The 25,814-nt window shown below is 45.3% G+C and overlaps 2 protein-coding genes across 2 annotated transcripts in view; both read right to left on the bottom strand.

Moving 5' to 3' along the window:
* Positions 1-24,076, bottom strand: part of XK (X-linked Kx blood group antigen, Kell and VPS13A binding protein) — a 57,955-nt gene extending 33,879 nt beyond the window's left edge. Inside the window, exons 1-2 of the mRNA XM_003135014.5 lie at positions 23,681-24,076; positions 13,773-14,035 (exon numbers count right to left, since the gene is read on the bottom strand). Of these exons, the coding sequence (XP_003135062.1) occupies positions 13,773-14,035; positions 23,681-23,925 (508 nt within the window). The 5' untranslated portion in view covers positions 23,926-24,076. The remainder of the gene's footprint in view (positions 1-13,772; positions 14,036-23,680) is intronic.
* On the bottom strand, positions 7,581-13,469 carry LOC146394543 (histone H2A-Bbd type 1-like). Its single transcript, XM_085008465.1, has 2 exons — positions 13,371-13,469; positions 7,581-7,929 (listed from the first exon to the last, which is right to left on the bottom strand). Exons 1-2 carry the CDS (start codon positions 13,467-13,469, stop codon positions 7,633-7,635), a joined length of 396 nt encoding a protein of 131 aa, XP_084864591.1. The 3' UTR covers positions 7,581-7,632.
* Positions 24,077-25,814: the final 1,738 nt, after the last annotated feature.

Here is a 25,814-nt window from a genome sequence, read left to right as displayed (position 1 = left end):
AAAAAATAGAAAATAAGAACAGACCAAGCACAAGTACTGAAGTTGAATCTGTGATTTGAAAACTTTTGAAACACACACCAGTCACAATGGCTATCATTACTAAGTCTACAAATAAAAGCTGGAGAGGTTGTGGAGAAAAGGGACCCTCCTACACTGCTGGTGGGAATGTAAATTGGTACAATCACTGTGAAAACAGTATGGAGGTACCTCAGAAAGCTCAATATAGAACTACCATATGATCCAGCAATCCCACTCCTGGGCATATATCAAAACAAAACTTTCATTCAAAAAGATACATGTTGTAAACCAGCTATGATGGAAAAAAAATCATTAAAAAAAAAAAGATACACGCACCTCTATGTTCACTGCAGCACTATTCACAATAGCCAAGACATGGAAACAACCTAAATGTCCATCAACAGAGAATGGATTAAGAAGATGTAGTACATATACACAATGGAATACTACTCAGCCATAAAAAAGAACAAAACAATGTCATTTGAAGGAACATGGATGGAACTAGAGATGCTCATACTAAGTGAAGTAAGTTAGAAAGAGAAAGACAAATACCATATTACTTATATCTGCAATCTAATGTATGGCACAAATGAACCTCTCTACAGAATAGAAACAAACTCATGGACATGGAGAACAGATTTGTGGTTGTCAATGGGAGGGAGGGGGATGGACTGGGAGTCTGGGGTTAGTAGATGCAAACTACTGCATTTGGAGTAGATAAACAATGAGATCCTGCTGTACAGCACAGGGAACTATATCTAGTCACTTATGATGGAACATGATGGAGGATAATGTGAGAAAAATGCATATATATGTGTAACTGGGTCACTTTGCTGTACAGTAGAAATTGACAGAACACCATAAACCGACTATAATGGAAAAAATAAAAATCATTTTAAAAAAACATAAAAATCTTAAAAAATTAAAAAAATAAAATAAAATAAAATAAAGAAAGCCTTGTCTAACTCAAGCTCACAGAGATTTTCTCCCATATTGTTATCATATATATGTATAACTGGGTCACTTTGCTGTACAGCAGAAATTGACAGAACACTGTAAAGCAACTATAATAAAAATAAATAAATTTTAAAAAAGAAAGAAAACTTCCAAAAATAAAAATCCAAGATCAAAAGGCTTCACAGGTGAATTCTATCAAACATTTGGAGAACAACTAACACCTATCCTTCTGAAACTCTTCCAAAAAACTGCAAAGGAAGGAACACTCCCAAGCTCATTCTAGGAAGCCACCATCACCCTGATACCAAAACCAGAAAAAGACACCACAAAAAAAGGAAACTACAAATCAATATCTTTGATGAATATGGACACAAAAATCCTCCAAAAATGTTAGCAAACCAAATCCAACAATACATTAAAAGGATCATACAACATGATCAAGTGGGATTTAATTCCAGGAATGCAAGGATTCTTCAATATCCACAAATGAATTAACGTGATACACCACATTAACAAACTGAAGAATAAAAACCATTTGATCGTCTCAATAGATGCAGAAAAAGCTTTTGATAAAATTCAACATCCAGGAGTTCCTGTCGTGGCTCAGTGGTTAACGAATCTGATTAGGAACCATGAGGTTGTGGGTTCGATCCCTAGCCTTGCTCAGTGGGTTAGGGATCTGGTGTTGCCATGATCCGTGGTGTAGGCTGCAGATGGGGCTCGGATCCCCACGTTGCTGTGGCTGTGGTGTAGGCCGGTGGCTACAGCTCCGATTGGACCCCTAGTCTAGGAACCTCTATATGCCATGGGAGTGGCCCAAGAAATGGCAAAAAGACAACAACAACAAAAAATTTCAACATCCATTTATGATAAAAATTCTCCAGAATGTAGACATGAAAGGAATCAACCTCAACCAGCCTCATATATGACAAATCCACAGCTAACCTCATTCTCAATGGCGAAAAGCTGAAAGCATTTCTGCTAAGATCAGGAACATCACAAGGATGTCCACTCTCACCACTTTTATTCAACATAGTCTTGGAATCCTAGACATGAAAATCAGAGAAGAAAAAGAAATAAAAGGAATCCAAATTGGAAAATAAGAAGTAAGATTGTCACTATTTTCAGATAAAATGATACCATACCTAGAAAATCTAGCAGCTACCAGAAAACCACTAGAGTTCATCAATGAATTTGGTAAAGTTGCAGGATACAAAATTAATACACAGAAATCTCTTGCATTCCTATATACTAATGATGAAAGATCAGAAAGAGAAATTAAGGGAGCTCCCGTCACGGCTCAGTGGTTAACGAATCTGACTAGGAACCATGAGGTTGCGGGTTCGATCCCTGGCCTTGCTCAGTGGGTTAAGGATCCGGCGTTGCCATGAGCTGTGGTGTAGGTTGCAGGCGCGGCTCGGATCCCGAGTTGCTGTGGCTCTGGTGTAGGCCGACGGTTACAGCTCTGATTAGACCCCTAGCCTGGGAACCTCCATATGCCATGGAAGCAGCCCAGGAATTGGCAAAAAGAAAAAAAAAATTAAGGAAACAATCCCACTTACCATCACATCAAAGAGAATAAAATATCTAGGAATAAACCTAACTAAAGAGGCAAAAGACCTGTACTCTGAAAACTCTAAGACACTGATGAAGGAAATCAAAGATGACACAAACAAACGGAAAGATAAACCACATTCTTGGATTGGAAGAATCAATAATGTCAAAATGACTATACCACCCAAGACAATCTACAGATTCAATGCAATCCCTATCAAATTACCAATGGCATTTTTCACAGAACTAGAACAAAAAATTTTGAAATTTGTATGGAAACACAAAAGACCCTGAATAGCCGAAGCAATACTGAGAAAGAAAAATGGAGCTGGAAAAATCAGGATCCCCAATTTCAGAATACACTGCAAAGCTACAGAAGCCAAAACAGTATGGTGCCAGTACAATAAGAAAAATACAGGTCAGTGGAACAGCATAGAAAGCCTAGAAATAAACCCACGCATGTGTGGTCAATTAATCTACAACAAAGGAGGCAAGGGTATTCAATGGAGAACAGAGAGTCTCTTCAAGAACTGGTGCTGGGAAAACCAGATAGCTGCATGTAAAAGAATGAAATTAGGGACGTCTTGCTGTGGTTCAGTGGGTTACAATCCAACTGCAGGCGTTCCTGCTGTGGCGAAACAGGACCGATGGTATCTCTGCAGCAGCAGGAACCCAGGTTCAGTCCCTGGTCTGGTGCAGTGGGTTAAGGATCTGGTGTTACCTTAGCTGCAGCATAGGCCACAGCTGTAGCTTGGATTCAATCCCTGGCCCAGGAACTTCCATACACTTTTGGTGCAGCCATTAAAAAAGAGAATAAAATTGGACATTTTCTTACACTATGCACAAAAATAATTCTGCAAATTGGATTAAAGACCTAAATATAAGGCCAGATATAGGAAAATACAGGCAGAACGCTAACATAAATTGCAGCAATATTGGTTTGGATCCACCTCCTAGAGTAATGAAAATAAAAACAAAAATAAATAAGTGAGATCTAATTAAACTTAAAAGCTTTTGCACAGGGAAAAATAAAAAAATTAAAAAATAAAAACTAAAAGACAACCCAAGGAATGGGAGAAAATCTTTGCAAACTAAGCAACCAACATGGGATTAATTTCCAAAATATACAAAAATCTCATACAGCTTTATATAAAAAAAATCCAAACAACCCAATCAAAAAAAGTGGGGGGGAAATTTAAATAGATATTTCTCCAAAGAAAGATAGCCAAAAGGCACATGAAAAGATGCTCAGCATCACTAATTATTAGAGAAATGCAAATCAAAACTACAATGAGATACTACCTCACACAGTCAGAATGGCCATCATTAAAAAGTCTACAAATAACAGGAGTTTTCATCCTAGTGCAGTGGAAACTAATCCAGCTAGGAACCATGAGGTTGCGGGTTCCATCCCTGGTCTCGCTCAGTGGCTTAAGGATCCGGCATTGCTGTGAGCTGTGGCGTAGGTTGCAGATTCGGCTCAGATCTGGCGTGGCTGTGGCTGTGGTGTAGGCCGGCGGCTATGGCTCCGACTTGACCCCTAGCCTGGGAACCTCCATATGCTGAGGACGTGGCCCTAAAAAGACAAAAAGACCAAAAAAAAAAAAAAAAAAAGTCTACAAATAACAAATGCTGGAGAGGATGTGGACAAAAGGGAACTCACCCCCTACTGTTGGTGTGAGTGTAAATTGGTACAACTACTATGGAGAACAGCTTGGAGGTTCCTCTGAAAACTGAATATAGAACCATCATATGATCCAGCAATCCCACTCCTGGGCACATATCTGGACAAAACTGTAATTCCAAAAGATATTCACTCTTATGTTCACAGCAGCACTATTCACAATAGCCAAGACATGGAAACAATGGAAATGTCCATCGACAGAGGCTTGTATAAGGAAGATATGAAAAAAAAAAAAAAAAAAAGGAGTTCCCGTCATGGCGCAGTGGTTAACGAATCTGACTAGGAACCATGAGGTTGCAGGTTCGATCCCTGGCCTTGCTCAGTAGGTTAAGGATCCGGCATTGCCATGAGCTGGGGTGTAGGTTACAGACACGGCTCAGATCCCGCATTGCTGTAGCTCCGGCGTAGGCCGGCAGCAACAGCTCCGATTAGACCCTGAGCCTGGGAACCTCCATATGCCACAAGAGCAGCCCTAGAAAAGGCAAAAAGACCAAAAAAAAAAAAAAAGAAGATATGGTACATATACACAATGGAATACTACTGGGCTATTAAAAGACAATGAAATAATGCCATGTGCAGCAACATGGATGGACCTAGAGATTATCATACTAAGTACATCAGAGAAAAACAAATATCATATGAGATCCCCAGTATGTGGAATCTAATGTAAAAATGATACAAAAGAATTTAATCCCAAGACAGAAACAGACTCAAAGATTTTGAAACCAAGGTTATGGTTACCACAGGAGAAAGGCTGGGGAGAGGGATAAATTTGGAGGTTGAGATGGGCAATGCACATTGCTATATACAAAACTGCTACGGAACCAGGACCTACTGTATAGCACAGGGAAATCTATCCACTACTCTGTGATGGCCTCTATGGGAAAAGAATCTGAAAAAGAATAGAGACACGTATAGGTAGAACTGATTCACTTAGCTGAACACCTGAAGCTAATAAACTGTAAGTCAACTATACTCCAATAAAATTCTCTTTAAAATATCAGCAGCTTACTATGTTCTTTTAAGACGTCTGTGTAGGACTAACACACCCATGTGCTACCCAGATTAGGTGTGGAAGCTGCCACTTACAATGTAGGCTTTGGGAAATAACGTATTAGCGGTTCCTAGAAGGTCCCTCATTTTAAAATACCAATTTAGGGCCCCAAAGGCCCCTTTGTAAAGAGTCCTGGCCACGTGACCGCAGAACCTGTTAGACTCAGGGACCAGAGGAGCCTGAGCCTTCAGAACACCTTTCTGCTCAGAGCCCGTCCTCCGTGGGAGGCCAGCCTAGTGCCCAGGCCTTGTGTTCATGCGACAGCAAACCACCACTACCCCGGAAGTTCCCCTCAGGCTGGACCCTTGGGCTCATGTCACCTCACACGTGATGTTTTCACCTGTCTTGCCCTGTGTCGGGTGTTTGACCCTGGACGGCCGTGACACTGCTTCTGATCAGAGACCTGGTTTGGCAGCCGCGCCCTCGCCGGCCCCTGTCCCTGCTCCCTCGGGTTTCACCTGCCCCTCCCAACAGGACACTGGTGCTCCCTCTGCAGGGCTCGAGTTAGAATGAATCCTTCCTCACCGCCCCTTCCCGCCTTTTCAACATGCACTTGCCTTCCCAAGGGCAGTGATTCTTAGCCTCCCTCCTCCGAGGGGATGATGCCTAGTCACACGCAAGAGGGCACTTGGCGGGGTGCCGCATTCAGGGTGGTAACATGAGGGCCGTGGCCCCCACGTCTCCTGTGAACCCACAGGCACGGCTGCAGCACGATTCCTACAGGGACGGCGGCACCGCTCTGCCTGATCCACGCACGACGTCCAGGTGACTCTGCAGAGGTCAGGAAAGTTCAACCTCCAAACTCGGACACCAGACAGAGAGGCTGAAGGAGCCCAGGAAGCCTGGCTCCCTGCAGGTGTCACCGGGACACTCTGCTGACTACGGCCTGGACTGTGAGGAGACCACCTGAGCACGCGGCCCTGCTACCCGACACGGTTTGTCCACCTCCCACGACTCCTCTGGCCCTGAATGACCTCCCCTGCTGTGACGTCTGCTGAGGAACCCAGGACACTGTGCTTTGTGTTCAACCAAGCCACAGCCCTAAGCCACATAAGCTGCTTTTAGTAACAGACCGCTATTGAACAAACGGGGCAAGATTTGAGAACAATGACGGATGGCCTGGCACTACCCACCCTGGGCACACTCCCTGGTGGCTGAAGGACACTGGAAACGCAAAGATGCTCCACCTGAGGGGTGGGGTGGCACGACTGGTGTCATCACGTGACCAGCTGAGGTGACCTTCTGCAGGAGAGGCCTGCTTGCTGCTCAAATGAAGAGACGAGTAAGAGCGGAACGTGGCTAAGGCTTGGGGGCTTCGTGGCTCTGATGACTCATCACTAAGTTGTGGGCTGGACATCTTGACAATGAGGATTCTGCGAACATGTGGCTGAATGAGCACCAGGTGTCAAGAAAGGTTTCTTGGATTCACACAAGCATCTGCTTCAATGAGCTCTAAGCACAACCAACACTGTTACTCTGAGGATACATCTGAGAAGTTGGCAAAGGGTAAGCCAGCTCCGATGAGGACTGTGTGGTTCGCGGGTGTAGCCGTGGCTTCCTCCTCTGCAGGACACTCTCTGTCTCCCCACAAGGCTCAGCGGGACGTGGATTTCACAGCCAGAGGCCCAAGCATCTAGCAGTCACGTGAGAAGAAGGACCAGTCTAACTTACTAGTGCCCACAAGACAGGATAAATTCTGCAGAAAATACAGCATTAATATTACCTGTCTCAAGTCCTATTTTGGAATGAAGCAGGGTAAAATCAATAACATGAAATCAGCATGGCCGAAATTCCTTTTATGTGTATTTCCTTATGGATTCTCCATCTTCACAATTTCCATGGAAAGGCCCTGTCCCATTAAGTCCACGCCACGCACTCTGCCACCCTCTCCACCCAGCCCACTGCCATCGCCTCCTACTTGTAGACCTGCTCCAGCAGGAATGAAGTTTTCAGGTCCTCAGTCCTGCTTTGCAGCCCCTCCCCCGTCACCACCGCCATTCTGGGAACTCAGCATCCCCGGGGGCCCTGCCCACCCCGGCCTCACAGGCCCGGGCGCCCTCAGAGCCACGGAGGAAGGAGGGCCTCGCCCCCCACAGCCTCGGCCAGCCCCGCCCACCAGGACCACGCCCCGCCCCGTCGCCCTGGGAAACGGCTCCCCGAGATCGCGGATCCCGGCATCCCGCACTCACCACACCTCCCGGCCCCCCACCCGCACCCCGAGCCCCTCCTGGGGGTCCCGCGGACAACGACACGTGACAGAAATGGACAGGCGTCCGAGGTACCGCCGTGGACTTTAATGGCTGCGAGACCTTAAAGGGGACCAGACCTTCCTCAGCCACACGCAGTGTCGGGCGGGACCCAGGTCTCACCGCCCGGCCTCGGGCAGGGGCTCCTCGGCCCCCTCCTCAGCCCCCCCCTCAGCCCCCCGGGAGACGCTGCTGGCCTGGAAGAGGCTGCTGAGGGTCTCGTTGTGGCTCCTGGCCCTCTGCACGTGCTCGGGGGCGATGCGCATCTTGCGGCTGCTGTGGGCCTCTCCGGCCGCCAGCTCCAGAATGTTGGCCGTCAGGTACCCGAGGACGCCGGCCAGGAACACAGGGGTGTGCGAGCTCAAGCGCTGCGCATAGCGACCCTCTCCCAGGAGGCAAGGAACTCCGCAGCTCGGCTTTTACAGAGCAGGAGAAAATCGACCTACTTCTTAAGGTTGATATGGTCTTGATTGCTTTTGCTCAGCTTGATCCAGCTTGACTGTCCCACTGGCCTGGGCCTCTTGAGATTCTGGTGCATCTTTCTGCCCGCTGTTTCTTTGTGCTCCTGCCTCTCATTGGTCAGGGAGCTGCCTTTGTGACAACTTAGATTCTGTGGCGCCACTGGTGTCCTCTGGGCCCTGATCAGGACTGGCCTAAAAATGCCTATGCCAGGAACCCGGTCTCTGTTGACTGGATCCTCTTTTTCAGGAAACTCTTAACCTCCTACTAGATTCTGAAAGCGTAGCTAGAAATATGAATGTTTTGGTGGAAATACAGCCTTGTCTTTAGGACACCACTCCAGGTTGTCTGATTCCAGCCTTGCATTGCCTTTGAGCTCATCTACATCCCTGTGTAAGCTGCAGGTCACTGACTGACATGCATAAAGCCTTGCAGAGCAGGGGTTCAACTGCCTCTTTCTTACGTTGCGATAAAAACCAGTTTTACCTCCATTTACACACTCATTTCAATATCCCTAGTCAATATCCCTGTGTACATACTTTGGATTCTCTTTTAAGCTGCTTCTAACATCTGCCAGTCCTCTTATGAGTTAAATTTTTTAAATGTGTTCATTAAAAAAAAAAAAAAAGTCTGAAACTGAAAGCAAAACCACACCCCACCAACCTGCTCTTCTCCTGGCTGCTCTACAAACATAAATGGGGATCCATGGCTACAACTGCCCATGGCAGGAACTGGGGAACCGTTTTGTTTGTTTGTTTTTGTCTTTTTGCCATTTCTTGGGCCGCTCCCGTGGCATATGAAGATTCCCAGGCTAGGGGTCGAATCGGAGCTGCAGCTGCCGGCCTACACCAAAGCCACAGCAACGTGGGATCCGAGCCGAGTCTGCAACCTACACCACAGCTCACGGCAATGCCAGATCCTTAACCCACTGAGCAAGGCCAAGGATGGAACCCGCAACCTCGTGGTTCCTAGTCAGATTCGTTCACCACTGAGCCACCACAGGAACTCCCCGGGGGGAACTGTTTTTGACATCTCCCTCTGCCTCACTTTCCCAGTCAGTCAATTATCACCTTGTTCCACTTCCGTATCATTAATATTGATACTCCAATAACCCATTTCTACTATTCCAGCCCAAAGCCATCACCATTCTCCACTTGACAGCTGTAGCAGCCACTTCCTGGCCTCCGTGTTTCTCCCCTACCTTCCTTCCAATCCATTTTCCAGGGTCATCAGCTTCTAAAAGTCCACCTGATCTTGACGCTGTGTTGTTTAAACCACATCGATGAGTTCCTACCGCCTCTGGGATAAAGTCTGAAATCCTGGGATGCCCTTTTCTGCGTTTCCTTTACTTGACTCCTCCTCAGCTATCAGATGTTGGTTTCAGCTTAAGTGCCTCTGGGAATTTTCCCCTCATCTCCCAGACTTGGTTAGATGTCCCCTAATAGACCCTCACGCAGGACTTTCACTTGGCAGGATTTATCTCACAGAGAATAAACATGGGACTAATGAGTTGTTTCACGCCAAAAGGATCCGAGCCTGTCCACCTCATTCGCCACTGTATCCTCAGAGCCCAGCGCAGTGTCGGAACACGACACATATTCAATACATAGTCACTGAACTCGTGAATGAATTCACATAAATCTACCCCCAATTCCTGCCTCCTCTGGCAGACAATCCACTTTCCAACTTGAATAATAAGAGGGAGGTCATCACGTCTATCTTACAGGGATGCTGTGACCACGAACCACCATCATGCCAGTCTCAGTGCCTGGCACAAAACAAGGATCTGAAAACAGTGATCGTTACTCCCAACACTACCAGTTTGGGTGAGCAAGAGAGAAGGGCACTCTGAGATCCAGGCAGGCCAGATGGCAGGCTGCGGGAGCCTTCGGAGAACACGGTAACCTTGGTGTGCCCACCCGGGCCTCAGACCAACCGTCCTCCAGGGTCCAGAGACTTGATCAAGCCCCTGAGAGCTGACTGGTCGCACTCAACGACTGAAGCTCACAGGCAGGGTCTATTATCCACAGACTACGGGGACATTCCTCTCCAATAAGGTACGATTCCATTTATATGAAACATGTACGAGAGGCAGATCCACAGAGACACAAAGTCTGTCAGTGATTGGCAGGGCCTGGGGAGAAGGGAAATGAGGAGTGACTGCTAATACGTAGGGGGTTTCTTGTGAAGTTCACATTTTATGAATTATATTGCAATTTAAAAAAACCTTTCCAGTGGACCATGGGGCCGGCTCCATTTCCCCTCCAAATTCTGCCAGGGCCAAATTCCTCGATATTTGCTCACCGGGCACAGGATCAGAAAGAAGAGGTTACAGACTTTGAATGTTAAATGGGGTCAGGTTCTGATGGACTTCATGTCCCTCTCCTGTCAAGGATGGACATTTCGGAGCGCCAGTCATGGCTCAGTGGAAACGAATCGGATTAGCATCCATGAGGATGCAAGTTCGATCCTTGGCCTCGATCAGTGGGTTAAGGATCTTTTGTTGTGCGTGGCAATGGACCCAACCCTAGGCAGGCTGGGACTAGGCTATCCCAGGGTTCCCAAACTTTGCTGAAAATAAAAATTGCCAGAAGCATTTGCTAAAGAGAGAGAGAGAGAGAGAGAAAGAAAGAAAATCAAGAGACATATCTTAGGCTCCTATCCCATACCCAGCAAATCACAATTTCCAGGAATGAAGCCTGATGATCTGTAGAGTTTTAACAAGCTCCCCTGGTCCTACCTCCTGTGACTCTCATCATCATCGGAGGCGTTGAAGGGATGCGGTTCTAAGCCCACTGGTGGCAATAATCATTCCTACGCCTGGCTTTCCTAGCACTTCTTGTACCAAACTGACCCTGTAACCAGTTCTGGTCGATGAGACCTAAACAAAGCCTTTTAGGGAGGTTTCTGGGAAAGCTCTCACTTACTACTAAAAGAAAAAAGATACCAGCCCTCTGCCTTCACGCCTTCCTCCTACCTTGAATGTGGCTATGATGGATGCTACGTAGCAGCAACCCAAGAAAAAGGCCAATGGAAATACAGAGACATCGACGGGACCACTGTGAGCAGCTGATAGAATGCGAACAACTGCCTGACTCCAATTTCTTGTTAGGGGAACAAACAAGGTTGTTTACATTGTAGTCAAATGTGTGTCCCTTGCACCAAATGCATTCCTAATCATATGACTGATACTACCAATGTTCGCCTCTGTGATACACCTCAACCTGTGCTCCAATTATAACCGCCTCGCCCCTCCTGGGTGAGGGGTTCCTTCCTCCGATATGTTAAGGCAGGACTTAGGACTAGTCAAACCTATATAAGTGGCAGCCATCTGTATTTTTAAGAGGATTGTACCCACTTCCTTTTTCTATACCTAATTTGATTCACTGTTTAATCCAATGAAGCATTACATTATTCCTTGGCGGCGGGGGGGGGGGGCAGGTCACAGATACTCTTTGTGACACTGAAATTTCACAAAATAGGTTTCATTTTCCTGAATAGAATTCTGTCTGAAAACTAAAACAAGGGTTGGCAAACTTTCTGTAAAGAACCAGAGGATAAATACTTTATTTTTTATTTATTATTATTATTATTTTTTTTTTGGCTTTTTGCCATTTCTAGGGCCGCACCCACGGCATATGGAGGTTCCCAGGCTAGGGGTCTAATTGGAGCTGTAGCCACCGGCCTTCGCCAGAGCCACAGCAATGTCAGATCCGAGCCACATCTTCAACCTACACCACAGCTCATGGCAATGCCAGATCTTCAACCCACTGAGCGAGGCCAGGGATTGAACCTGCAACCTCATGGTTCCTAGTCAGATTCGTTAGCCACTGAGCCACAATGGGAACTCCAGAGGGTAAATACTTTAGATATTGTGGACCACATGTTCTCTGTTGCAACTAAGCAAATACTCAACACTGCTAGGAAAAAAAAAAAAAAAAAAAAAAAGCAGCAGACATAGACAACAGCTAAATGAAAGGATGTGGCTGCATCCCAGTAAAATTTTATTTGCAAAAACAAACACGCTTGTTTGGGCCCATGGACTGCTATTTGCCAACCTCTGAACTAAACGACAATCTTAATTTTCAATAACTTGAGAAAAAAAATGAATCTACTCGTGAAACCCAAAAAGGCTGTCATAACATCTGGTCTCTCGCTGTGTCCCTGCCACATAGAAAAACAATGAACTGGGAAGAGGGTACAGTGCATGCAGAGGACATGCCTTGGCCAATGCTCATTCTAGTTCTAAGTCCTTAGGGTACAAGGATGCTGCCATATTTACTGGGCACCTATTGTCTACCTGGGCTGTGGGAGGCATTTTTGCACAAATGTTAATCCAACAAGGTTCAAAATTCTCAACTTAAAGTCCTGATATATTTTAAGAATCAGAGTCACTCGGAGGTAACCTGGATAAAGGAGACAGTTGTGACATGCAAATACCCTATGACTCAGCCATATATTAAGATAACTGTACCATCCAGCCTTGATTATAGGCAGAAAGAGGATAAAATTGAGGGAAGTGAAATTCATAAGAGTGATTTATTTTAACAGATTCCAATTTCAGTGTTATCTTAAATATGTATTTTTTCAACTTAAGGCTTTAAGTTGCTTATCTATATGGCAAACTTACCGGAATAACTGGTTTTCATTTACTTATAATTTTATTAATATTTGTGTGAGATTATTTCCTCTTCTCATGTGAAGGTTTTTCACTTCTATCCAATGCATGTACAAATTTTTTTTGGGGGGGGGATATCTGGCTTAATCAAAACCTGCTTTCACTTTCATAATGTGAAAATAGCCCAAAGGTTAGAGAATTACATTCATTTTATAGCTGAGATACCTATTACAATTTCAAGAAGATAGAGTGCTTTTTCTTTCTTTTTTTTGTTTTTTTTTTTTTTGTTGTTTTTGTTTTTTTTTTTTTTTTGTCCATGCCTGAGGCATGCAGAAGTTCCCAGGCCAGGAATCAAACCCATGTCACGGCAATGAGCTGCTGCAGTGACAAGGCCTAATCCCTAACCAGCTGTGCCACAAGGGAACTCCAGGAGAGAGGGCTCTTGATTCCCTCGCTCATTACAAAGAAGCTGTTAACAACCAACTGTCTTAGCCGGCTTAGAACTATCCCTGAACCACAGAGGCTAAATCCAAGAAGGCCCAGCTGTTGGCAGCTGTATGTGCACCAAGGTGTATTTTCCAAAATGATCACAGCAGTGAACTTGCAGAACCCCACCATCCTCCAACGAAAGTTACAGAGTTTCCTTTCCTCTCTCTCCCTTCCCTTGAACCTCTGCAGGACTCCTGACTGCTTCAGAAAAGAAAATGCAGTAGAAGTGATGTTGCATGCTTCCAAAGCTGGACCACGAAAGGGACACTCTTCCACCTGGCCCTCTCTCACGCTTAGGACTTGCCCTTGAAAGCAGCCACCACGCTGTGCGGAAGCCCCAGCTCGCCTATAGAGAGACGAAGATCTGAGGCCCCCAGCAAGAGCCCGCATCCGCCATAAGAAATGCACCTAAATGAGCCCTCAATGGTTTTTAGCCCCTCATCTCTGAGCCGCCCTGGCTCATGCACAGTGGAACGTAGGTGAGCCCTTCTGAGCCCAGCCTAAACTGCAGATTCATAAGCAACATAAACATCACTATTATTTTAACTCATTAAGTTTTGGACTTAGTAACTGGAACACAGACCCAGGAGTAAATGCCCATAGAAACGAATTTCCCTGGAAACAAAATAAACCTTATGTTCTGCTCTCCGTTTGGAGTCCCAAATGCACATGGAAATAAAAACATAGACATACCTCTTGAGACAGTGACATGCTGCTGCAGGGTGCTTATGTACAGCTGCAGGGTCAGCTGGGGGGCTGAGCCTAGGAAAGCCTGGATCACCGACGCGCGGCTGAACGCAGATCGGTGGGTGAAGAGCTTGCCCTCTGCCTGGCCCACTTCCTTTTCGATCTCCTCTGAGAGGCCATTTTTTGGCATCTGTCGCTTCCTGGTGATGCTGACATAAGGCTCTTCAATGCGGCCTGACTGACAATAGATGCAAAAGACTTCGAAACACCTGGAAACAAATCATAAAGTCCTGATGATCGGAGGCAAACGGGATTCTGCTTACGGGATCCTGCTTACCCATGGTCTTATTCTCACAACCTGACTTGGTTACTCTGGACTGTGGCCCCTCCTCTAAAATCATCCACCCGGAGGAACGTTTCTGAGCACACGATTCTCCTAAGGCCCTCCAGCAGGCCAGCTGGAACTGAGTGTGAGCCAAACTGAGGAATGACACTGGAGGCCACTGAGGGCAAGAAACCGAGTAGAGACTGGAATGGGCAGGAACGGGTTCAAGCTCCAAAACGTTCCATTTCCCTTCCTGACACTTATTAGCTGTGCAGCCCTGGAGAAGTCAATTAACCCAAGCCCTTTCCTTCAATTATAGAGGTAGGAGTTCCTGTTGTAGCTCCGTGGAAACAATTCTCTCTCGTCACCATGAGGACGCAGGTTCGACCCCTGGCCTCACTGAGTGGGTTAAGGATCCAGCACTGCCGTGAGCTGTGGTGTCCGTCACAGATGCGGCTCAGATCGGGCATGGCTGTGGCATAGGCCGGAGGCTACAGCTCTGATTCGACCCCTAGCCTGGGAACTTCCATGTGCTGAGGGTGTGGCCCTAAAAAGACCAAAAAAAAAAGGCAGCAACAGAACTTACTTTGCCACATTGTGATGGAAACAATATATGGGTGTGCATGTGTACGTATGTATATACACACACATATATACACACATATATGAACATCTGCTTTTTTCCCCCACATCCAATAGATGCTCCAAATCACCTCAGTTAAAGAGCAGCGATGGTTGTGAGAGCCCCTAGCACAGAGCCCCTTCTCATGTATTGCTCCCCCAGAAGACCACTCTACCGGTCTCTGCTCTCTTAAGGCTTTTGGGGACATGAGGAAAGTCAGTCATGCCTGCCAGCTCTGTCTCAGCGATGGAATTTCAAGCCTGCCCCAGGGTTGGAGTCTTAATCCGTCATCTTTCTAGACTGATAGAGTACCTGGCTTTTAAAACTGGATTTTCCTCTCTAGGTAAGGATAGAGATACCCAAGAAAGGGCGCGTACTAATGCATATGATTTACTTTAAAGCACGCAGGCGCATGCGCACACGCACACGCAAATGGGTTGAGGGATGGATGGATGTGTGAAATAAAACGTCAATTGTAGCATCTAGGTGGTGGATACTTGGGTGTTCCCCGTATAATTCAAGGTGTCTTCTGTGTGTTGGAAGATTTTTCATAACACAATGCTGGGGAAAATGGGTTTTTCCTAAAAAATACAAAAAATGCTCATAGCCTAAGGTTTAAAATTGTTAAAGGACATTTTTTCCCCCCAAACATGCATTTTCATAACAACCTTGTAATGCTGCCAGAAGATTTTATGGCTTCATTTATTTTATTGAGTGTTAACTTTGTACTCTCACCTTGAGGAAACTATGGCAACAAGAATACATGCATAATTTGAAATAATAAAATAAAAGCTGATGTAAGAACGGAAATGCAGGACCTTGGTTGGCGAGTACAAAGTTGACATATTTTGTGATTATTATCTTTGTTCATCTATCCCTGGGAGAAACAAGGTACACAGCAGTGTGTGTGCGTGTGTCTGTGTGTCTGTGTGAGGTGGGAGGGAGGGAGAGGGAGAGGCAGTTGTCGGCTACAATTTGTCCACAGGGGTCATGGATACTTTTTTTTTGTCTTTTTAGGGCCACACCCACAGCATATGGAGGTTCCCAGGCTAGGGGTCGAATCGGAGCTGTAGCCAACGGCCTACACCACAGCCACAGCAACAAGGGAGCTGAGCTGCATCTGTGACCCACACCACAGCTCACAGCAATGCCGGATCCTTAACCCACTGAGCAAGGGCAGGGATCGAACCTGCAACCTCATGGTTCTTAGTCGGATTCGTTAACCACTGAGCCATGACGGGAACTCCCGGGGGTTGTGGATACTTTAATTTATTGCATGAAAATATGTAAAACAGCACAGACCAACTTGTTTAGAGGAAAACAATGACATTCAAGGTTTTAAGTTCAAGTCAGCTGATCCAACTGAATTTGCTCTGAGGGAAAATGCAAGTCTATGACTGAGGACTGTTAGAGGCCTAACAACTTTACCCGGTTGGACTACAGATCAAAACAAAGGCTAGAGGACAAACTCAAGGGACCATCACCTTTATTTTCAAATATGTAATGAATGCAGACTTGCTTTGCTAACTAAGTGCTGTGGGTAATGCGAAGATAGCTGGATACCCCTGGTTCATTCAGAGGTGCCCACGATCTAAGTGAGAAAATGGGACCTATACATAATAAGGATAATAAATAATTAATACAACTAATATTTACATAGCACCTTCAGTCCATATTTCCTATGTATTAACTCACTTAGAAAGCCTACTGCAGGAGTTCCCGTCGTGGCTCAGGGGTTAATGAATCCCACTAGGAACCATGAGGTTGTGGGTTCAATCCCTGGCCTCGCTCAGTGGGTTAAGGATCCGGCATGGCTGTGAGCTGTGGTGTAGGTCGCAGACGCGGCTTGGATCCCGTGTTGCTGTGGCTCTGGTGTAGGCCGGCAGCTACAGCTCCAATTAGACCCCTAGCCTGGGAACCTCCATGTGCCACAAGAGCGGCCCTAGGAAAGACCAAAAAAAAAAAAAAAAAAAAAAAAAAGCCTACTGCAAACATTTGAATCATAGCATTATTTGTAATAGCAAAATTCTAGGAATACTCTAAAGGTCACAAAATAAAATGATGATTAAATAAACCCGAATATAGGAATTCAATGAAAGAGCATCCAGTTCTTAGAACTGACAGTATGCACATACATCTGGGGAGTTCCCTGGTGGTCTGGTGGTTAAAGATCCAGCTTTGTCACTGCTGTTGCACATATTTGAACCCTGGCCCAGGAACTTCTGTATGCTGTGGGCATGGCCAAAAAAAAAACCCAAAAAACAAAAAGACAGTATACACATACGTGTGCTGATATATAAAAATGTTTACTGTATTTGGTAAGCAAAAAGAGTAAATTACAATAGTATATAGCATGCAGGAAGTTCCATATTTTATAAAAAGAGAATTATATATACACACATACATATATATATATATATATATATACATATAAATAGTTGAGTGCTTACACGGACTCAGACTGACTCAAGAAACAGGGATTTTGCAAGCCTGTTGTTAGACAATTTAGGAGCTTGAAATGGGCCATGATAGAAATATTTAAATCATAGAACTCAGCAAACACTACTAATCAGAGGTCCCCCTGCCCCAGAGGCAGTTTACAGTTTACCAGCTTATCGCTGTAAAAATATTTGTGAGGGCATACAACAAAACATTAAGAATTGTTCTCTTTAGTTAGTCAAAGTAGAACATTAACATTTTTTTAGTTGTGCTTATCTGCTTTCCGCCCTCCTGTCGTTTCAACAACAAATATGTTTTACTTGAAGAATAAAATCAAGCTGAGAATTCTTACACACTCAAACAAACAAGACGCCAGCGCATGTTAAGAGCTGAAACAAAATGAAAGTTCAGAGGAGAAAGCAATTCTCTTGACGCTGAAGAGGGGCCTGTGTTACATGAAAAGCATGCGCATGACTGCAGACAAAATGAGCCCTTACTGTCTATCAATGGAAACAAAAAAAGGTCCCCTAATGAGGTAACCACAGAGGTGGCCCTGAAACCCCGGTGGACGCCCTTGAAATTCACTGTTTTTCCCAACTGATAAAAATCTTAGCACAGAATTTCACACATAGTAGATATTTAATAAATTTGTGAAAGCCCCTGAGACTTCTGCCATTTGCCACTACTGGTTAAGAAAACTAAGAAACCCCCTCCTCTTTTTTCAACGTTGCTAATTATTAGAGAAATGCAAATCAAAACTGCAATGAGGTATCACCTCACACAGTCAGAATGGCCATCATCAAAAAAAAATCTACAAACAATACAGAGTTCCCGCTGTGGCTCAGTGGTTAAGGAACTCGACTAGTACCCAGGAGGATGCGGGTTTGATCCCTGGCCCTGCTCAGTGGGTTAAGGATATGGTGTTGCCGTGAGCTGTGGTGTAGGTTACAGATGGGGGTCAGATCTGGCATTGCTGTGGTGTAGGCCGGCAGCCACAGCTCGGATTCAACCTCTCACCTGGGAACCTCCATATGCTGTGGGTGCGGCCCTAAAAAGACAAAAGACAAGAAAAAAATCTACAAACAATAAATGCTGGCGAGTCTGTGGGAATGTAAGCTGGTGAAACCACTATGGAGAACAGTATGGGGGTGCCTTCAAAAACCAAAAATAGAACTGCCATATGATCCAGCAATCCCACTCCCCGGCATCTATCCAGACAAAACCATAATTCAAAAAGATTCACGCACCCCAAAGTTCACTGTGGCACTATTTACAAATAGCCAAGACATGGAAGCAACCTAAATGTCCATTGACAGAGGATTGGATAAAGAAGATGTGGTACACATATACAAAGGAATAGTACTCAGCTGTAAAAAAAAAAAAAAAGAAAGAAAAAGAAACAATGCCATTTAGAGCATCATGGATAAGTCAGATGGAGAAAGACCAATATCATACATGATTACTAATATGTGGAATCTAGCAAAAAAAATGATACAAAAAAACTTACAAAACAGAAACAGACTCAAAAGATTCTGAAACCAAATTCATGGTTACCAAAGGGGAAATGTGGGGGGAGGGATAAATTAGGGGGCTGAGATTGACATATACACACTACTATACAGAAAACAGGCAACAAGGACCTACTGTATAGCACAGGGTCATCTACACACTACTATGTAATAACCTATATGGGAAAAGAATCTGAAAAGAAATGGATATGTGTGTGTGTATATATACATATATATATAAACCGATTTATTGTGCTGTACACCTGAAACTAACACAACTTCCTAAGTCAACTATGCTCCAATACAATTTATTTTTTAAAAATTTTTTTTTTTTTAATTTTTTTTTTTCTTTTTTGTCTTTTTGTCTTTTGTCTTTTGTTGTTGTTGTTGTTGTTGTTGCTATCTCTTGGGCCGCTCCCGCGGCATATGGAGGTTCCCAGGCTAGGGGTTGAATCGGAGCTGTAGCCACCGGCCTACGCCAGAGCCACAGCAACGCGGGATCCGAGCCGCGTCTGCGACCTACACCACAGCTCACGGCACCGCTGGATCGTTAACCCACTGAGCAAGGGCAGGGACCAAACCCTCGACCTCATGGTTCCTAGTCGGATTCGTTAACCACTGCGCCACGACGGGAACTCCAAAATTTTGAAAAGAAGCACACTCTACTAGTCTTCTTCGAATTCTGCAAGATTCACCCAATTACTCCAGACATTTTTTTTGGTTTTTTTTTTTTTTGGTTTATTTTTGTACTTGAGAAGTTGCTACATACAGCCATAAATTAAGTATTTTCATCAAACTCATTCAAGGTAGTTTTTCAGTACTGTGTAGCTCAAGGGTTTGCAAACATTTTCTGTAACGGGTTTATAAAGAGAGTAAATATTTTAGGCTTTGCAGGTCTTTACTGTAACTACTCAGCTCTGCCACTGTAACGCAAAAGCAACTGCGGACACTATGGGAAAGAATGTGCCCGGCTGTATTCCAATAAAACTTTATTTACAAAAACAGGCAGTGGGGGGATTTCACCTGTGGGGCATGGTTTGCTGCTCCCTAAGGTAGGTAATCGGCAGGCTGATCCTTTTTTTTCCTTTTATCCCATGGTCGAGCACCACAGTGGAAGGAGTTTACGCCTCAGCTGAAACCATGTGTGTTGGCGTCAGCACAAACCATCTGTGGTACCAGAGACCCTCTGAGGTAGTTAATAAAAACACGTTTTCAAAAGAAATACTGAGTATGATTTCCTATACGCCACGTTATCTTCATATGACACACATGCTCTGCGAAGCGACACAAGAACCAAACTGGTTAAATAGAAAGCGCCACGTGACCTCTGAAAAGCCACTTGCATAATCTCCCTGAGCCTCAATTTTCAACTGTAAAAAAAAGATAATGACAGTTAGCTCACAAGGTTTTACAGTGGACAGAATTAAATACGGTCTGTAAAAGCACTTTGCAAGCAACAACAGAAAAGCTCTTCAAATTCAGGCTGCCGTTTTTAAAGTCTTTTGAAAGTGTCCCATAGAAAGAAACACTATGGATAGGCGTTTGCAATTAACATGTACACACTACCATATATAAAACAGATAACTAACAAGGACCTGCTGTTTGGCACAGGGAAATTACTCAATATTCTGTGATCTCATATGGGAAAAGAATTTGAAAAGGAATGAATGTATGTATAACGGATTCACTTTGCTGTACACCTGACACTAACACAACATTGGAAGTCAACTCTACTTTTCATTTTGACTTTAAAAATCAAAACAAAAAAGAAAAGAAATACTATGGTGAATCACTTTGCAGTGTTCTATAAAAAAGAGACTAGACTCACAGATAGAGAAGACCAACTAGGGGTCAGAGGTGGGGAGAGGGAAGGGGGAGGGGCTATACAGGGGGAGGGAATTAAGAGGTACAAATATGAGGGATAAAATAAGCTGAAAGGATGCATTGTACAACACAGGGAATATAGCCAATATTTTATAATAACTACAAATGGAGTGTAACTTTAAAAAATCACGAATTACTCTATTTTACACCTGTAACCTATGTGATACTGTACATCAACTGTACTTCAATAAAAAAAAAAAATTACTAGAACGTCTTGGCTTTTATTTTATAAAGCCAGATTTTTATGTACCATTTTTCCCTCATTATACCAGTGAATAAGAGTGGAGGAAAATTCCTTGAACCTGTAACTCATTTATATTTACTCCTTCTCCCAATTAATCTATAAATTAACATAATGTAAAAGAATGATAAACAACTTTTGTTGTCATTCAGAGATGCTTTTCCCCCCTCTGGTTTTCTAGAATATCTACTGTCATTCACAATAAAGTCCTTAAAATAGAAAAAAAAAAAAAAAATTTCATTACTCGATGTTCGCATTATTCCAACCTAGCCTTAATGGGGAAACAACCCTTCAGGGTGCAACTACAAGTTTTAAATATGAGACTGATCTATATGAAATATGGTGCTCTCCCAATGCTTCCCTAAAAGAAAAAAAGGGAATGAGGCCTAGTTTGTAGTGTTTAGGCCATAATCGCTACAGCTGAACTGAGGGACCTTATGTTAAGTTCAATCGATAAGAAGGGAAAAGAGACTCTCCTTGTTCAGGAGAAATAATTTTGATCTTTAGGTAAAGCTGATGTCTTAAGAGTTAAAATCGAATCAAAGAGTCAGCAGGAAGAATTTCCAAGAAGACAGTAAGTCATGCTAATACAACACAACCTCAAATTGCTTTTCTTTTCATCTGGAAGCTAAGGGGCTTGGAACCACCTTTTGTGTTTCTCAGCATGGGTCCAACATCATCTTGAAATAAATCAGCTGCATTAGAATGAGAGCGCCCTTGTTGCCGGAAGTGGGTTGTTTGTTCCTTTGTTTCTTATGTTTTATTTCGGGGTTTTTTTCCACTAAAGGACAATGACCCATGCAGAATTTTCTGGGACTAGGTCTCTTTATGGTGTTGACACCTTATATATACCTGAGGTGTCTCCAAAGCACCAAACTTTCTCTTTCTTTAATAAAGTTAAAATATTTGTAATATAAAGGAGAAATGATGGCACTTTACTATAATTTTCAGGAGAAAATGAAAATCACCCATAACTCCATCATCTAGAAATTACCACTCTCTCCTTGAGCTGAGGTTTAGGTGTGTCATGTTGTTTTTATACATACTATTGTGTCATTAGCTTTGTCTTGGGTCACTCTTAGTATTTAGCCACACTTTAAATGGCCCTACTGATAGGGTATTCTCATTTATCTAGATGGCTTATTTAGGCTCTGTTTTTTGGTGGGTTTTTTTGTTTGTTTGTTTGTCTTGGGTTTTTTTTTTAGTTTTGCCCAGATGACCAAATTTTCTTCATTTAAGATGGAACGATTGATAAAACATATCCCACACTCCCCTGCCTTCTTTCACCCAATTAAGCCCATCCCATTTCTAAGAAGCCTTGTGAATGTGCTCTAGAGCCTCATCGTCCTCATCAATAAAATGGGGACAATTATATCAACTACATGATTAGGATTCAATGAACTGAAGGATATAAGCAGCTACCTATCAAACCATCCAGCACAAGAAGCACTTGAGAAATGTCAGTTCCTCTTTCTCTGTCACTTGACTCAAACATCCTGGGCAATGAGGTTTTCTTTTCATGACATGAACTTGTGAAAGGATGAGTGCCTGGTCCAAAGTCAGAGCACATCGATTTCACTGAGCCGGAATACAATCAGGATGCCGTGGCCTACTTGGCCAGGAAGGACTAACTCTCTCCTCACTCCATGGGCCCAGGTGGAGAGACTTTTAAAATTCCTCTCCCTCTCTCTTTCTTTCTCCCCCTAACTCCTCCCTCGCTCTCAGGATGTCAGGAGCAACTTCGTACTCCTGCCAGCGCACCTGTTTCTCTTCCTTTTTAAGATTCTGCTGCTTTTGGAGACGGGGAATCTGGTTCACCAAGCTTGTCCTGACTATGTGTAAATTACAAGTCAGTATTCTGATGATCAGCTGGGACAAACGCCTTTCATAAAAAAATGCGAAGTTTTCTAATAGGGCTCTGTAAAATACATCTCGCTCCTCGACTGTGTGCGTGTCTGTGCGGTGTGTTTCCTGATCGGAAAGGTTCCTAGCTAGCTGAATTTTCTGGCAGCTGAGTGCTGGCCTTTCTATCTCTTTGCATTCCTCTTATCGCCTATGTCTAAAGTTCAGTATTATACATTTGTTTCTAATCAGGACAGACACCCTTTATTTTGCTTTTACTACGGAGATGAGGTACCAAAACACATTTTAAACACTCTTCCTGGTCCTTAGATATGCCAAACTCTCCTTCGTTACCAGGAGTTTCTCTTTCCACTTGCTTGGTAGTAATAAAGTTTAATTTCCAGAGATGTCACTACTAGTTTTTCCTCTTAACACCCAACAAGTGTTGGCCCTCATGGCTCCGTGTTCCAGCTTCACTGTGTTTAGCAGCTACGCAGGGCCCCGAACATTTCTACAAACCCCTACGTTTCTGCATCTGAGAGAAAAAGACTGATGTGTGGATTTCTAGAGTCGTGTATTAAAATTAAATAAGTTAATATTTAACGAACGCGCTCTGAACACGGCCAGGCACGCAGACATCTCCACGTGTTTGATCAATTTAAATTAAATTCAGTCATCTGTACACGCTTCTGCTCTGACAGCCATTTGGAACGCACTTCCTAAGGGTCCGTCACGACACCAGCCCATCCTGCCAGAGACAGACCACCTGATCACAGGGAAAGCCTGTCTTTGACGAGGTCGAAGCGCGTGAAACTGACCTTTCTGTTGGTTAAATTCAGTTAACTATTGGCCATTTCTGACGTTAGACCCTAACAGGAAGGCGGTACGCCCGGGCCTGATTCCCACTCTCCCAGGATCCTGTCGCATTCCTGTGACAGGGACGGTGGGACTGAGCAGCCGGCCGGGCCGGCCTGGGCCTGGTCCCCGGCTCCAGCCATCCGTCCCCTCGCTCCGGAGGGCCGCCCCCCGCGGCGCCGGGGGTCCCACACGCACCTGAAGAGGGGCCCGAGCTGCAGCAGGTGCAGCAGCAGCACGAGCGGCCGGTCGCGGCTGAAGTCACGGTGCACGAAGAGGAGCGTGAGCTGCACAAGTGCGCAGGGCAGCAGCGAGAAGAGCAGCGTCAGTGCCTGCCACATGCCGTCCCCGCGCGAGCGGTAGGTGCTGCTCAGGTACAGCGCCGTCGTCGTCTCGGCCACGAACAGGAACACGGACGCCAGCACGGAGCCCGGGAATTTCATCTCCGCGCGTCAGCGGCGCGCACCGGCGGCGGACGCGGTGGCGGCGGTGGCGGCGGCGGTGGCGGCAGCGGCTGCCCCAGGGGCTCCCGGCATGCCCGGCCCCAACTGCTCCCGCGCTCTGCGCTGCCCGCCGAGGGCGCGGGGCCCGGCCGCTGGAGCTGGGCCTGGGGGCGAGCGACCCGGCGGGGCTGGGGCGGGGCGCGCGGCCCAGGCGGGACACGCCCACGCGCACCGTGCGCCGCCCGCGCGCCTCACGGCCCGTCGCGTCTGTGCGGCGACGATCCGCGGGCGGGCCGCGAACCCGCGCCCGGCGACAGCCCGCGCCGAGCCCCACGGCAGGCGGCAGGCCCCGCCGGCCCCGCCGGCCTCGCCGGCCCCGCGCGCGGCCGCTGGGTCCTAGAGCCCATTGGCCGGCGCTCGCGTTCGAAACCGTCACATCCCTTGGAAAACCCGCCGCCCACGGGGGTCGGAGTTGGGGTCAGGATGCCTTTCCAGCCCAGTGTCTATTTCCCGGGCCTAGAGAACGCCCCATTCCTCAAAGGGCCAGCGTCTTCGGTTACCTAAAAATAACCAGGCCACACAGACGCTTTGCAAAGTACAAGTGTATTTCACGCACCCAGAGTGTACCATTTCACTGAAAGTCTGAAGCTTTGCTTTCAAGGTGACAGAGCATCATTGATAATCCTTAAGAATCAACGCTTCCTTTCCCAGAAGAACTGCCATCAAAATGTGCTGCTCTCTAACTCACTCAGACGGGGCTGAACGAAGACCAGGACCTAATAAGGAAACTGTTTTCCAGCCCACGCCACCGCCGTACCTCCCTCTCCTTGCTGCTGTGTGTGTGCCAGCCTCAAGACTAAGACAATTGATGGTTCACCCATCGGACCTGCGACGACCTTCTGGACGGCAGGATGGGCTCAGCCCACTCTTGTCTCTCAGAGCTCAAGCAAGGCACTCAGTCTCTCTACAGCTCGGGTTCTAACCTGTTCCAGTAAGAGATTGGACTTCAGTAATTGCAAGATCCTTTGCCCTGCGGAAATGAGATGATTTCGTCCATCCCCAGACATCCCTGGCATTTTTCTATTTCGGAATACGATGGCAACACGAGTAGAATGTGACGATTCAGTGAGGGATCAAGACGAACGCTGCACAGCGAGAGGACATGAAGGGCTGTTTTTTTTCATTCTTGTGTGGCATGCGAAAATCTATTTATGAGGGTTAAGGGGAGGATTCAGCCCACAGCTGAGAAGTGCCAGGCCCATTCTCTAAAAGGATTACTAATATCTATTTATAGAACCCGGCAGGTCACATGTCCTGGATCAAGATACACACAGTCACAAGCACAGAATAGGCAGCAACACTCCACAGAGTATTTGTGTAATATTTTATTTGACACTGTCTTACGCTTTAGAGGAAAAAGAACTTGTAGCTTAAAAATTATTAATTGGAGCACACACTATTTAGCATTGGATTTCATTTTTAAGGCAAAGGAGTAGCACAGGTTTTATCTTATTGAGGAGATTGTACATAAATATGCGGGGGGGGGGTGATAAGCCAATAAATAACATTGCTTCAAACGCTATAGAGTCCAGTTTATTTCCTGCAGTACAAAACGAATACAGAAAACACATTTGGAAGGATCACAGTGTTTTGAACATTGGAACAGCCGTTTTAAAGACAGTAAGGTGCATCTCTAAGCTTCTGACTCAACCCTGCTTCCAAAGAGATTTCATTATACCCTGCACTGGCTGTGAGCAAAGAAATTTCCCACATGAAGGGAAGACAACACCCACGGTCTGTAGCACTTCCCCTGCCAGGAACCACCAAAAGCAAAAGCTACAATCTGATGAGCATTGGCAAGTTGATCCTTCTCGGTCTGCACACCGCCT

This window comes from Sus scrofa, chromosome X (genome assembly GCF_054392235.1).
Source record: "Sus scrofa isolate SSC_HxYL_T2T_F1_AM1 chromosome X, Sscrofa_HxYL_maternal_Yorkshire_Landrace_v2.0, whole genome shotgun sequence".
Classification (NCBI taxonomy): Eukaryota; Metazoa; Chordata; class Mammalia; order Artiodactyla; family Suidae; genus Sus; species Sus scrofa.
Note: the sequence above shows the minus strand (reverse complement) of the source record. Positions and strands in the feature narration are given on the sequence as shown.

What these genes read in the sequence shown, in the direction of transcription:
- LOC146394543 (XM_085008465.1), bottom strand. Translation starts at nt 13,469, where the DNA reads ATGCGGGCTCTTGCTGGGGGCCTCAGATCTTCGTCTCTCTATAGGCGA. An exon ending in TTCAAGGGCAAGTCCTAAGC is followed by an intron (nt 7,930 to 13,370) that starts GTGAGAGAGGGC and finishes GCTCTGTAAAAG; the next exon opens with CCGAGCTGCGGAGTTCCTTG.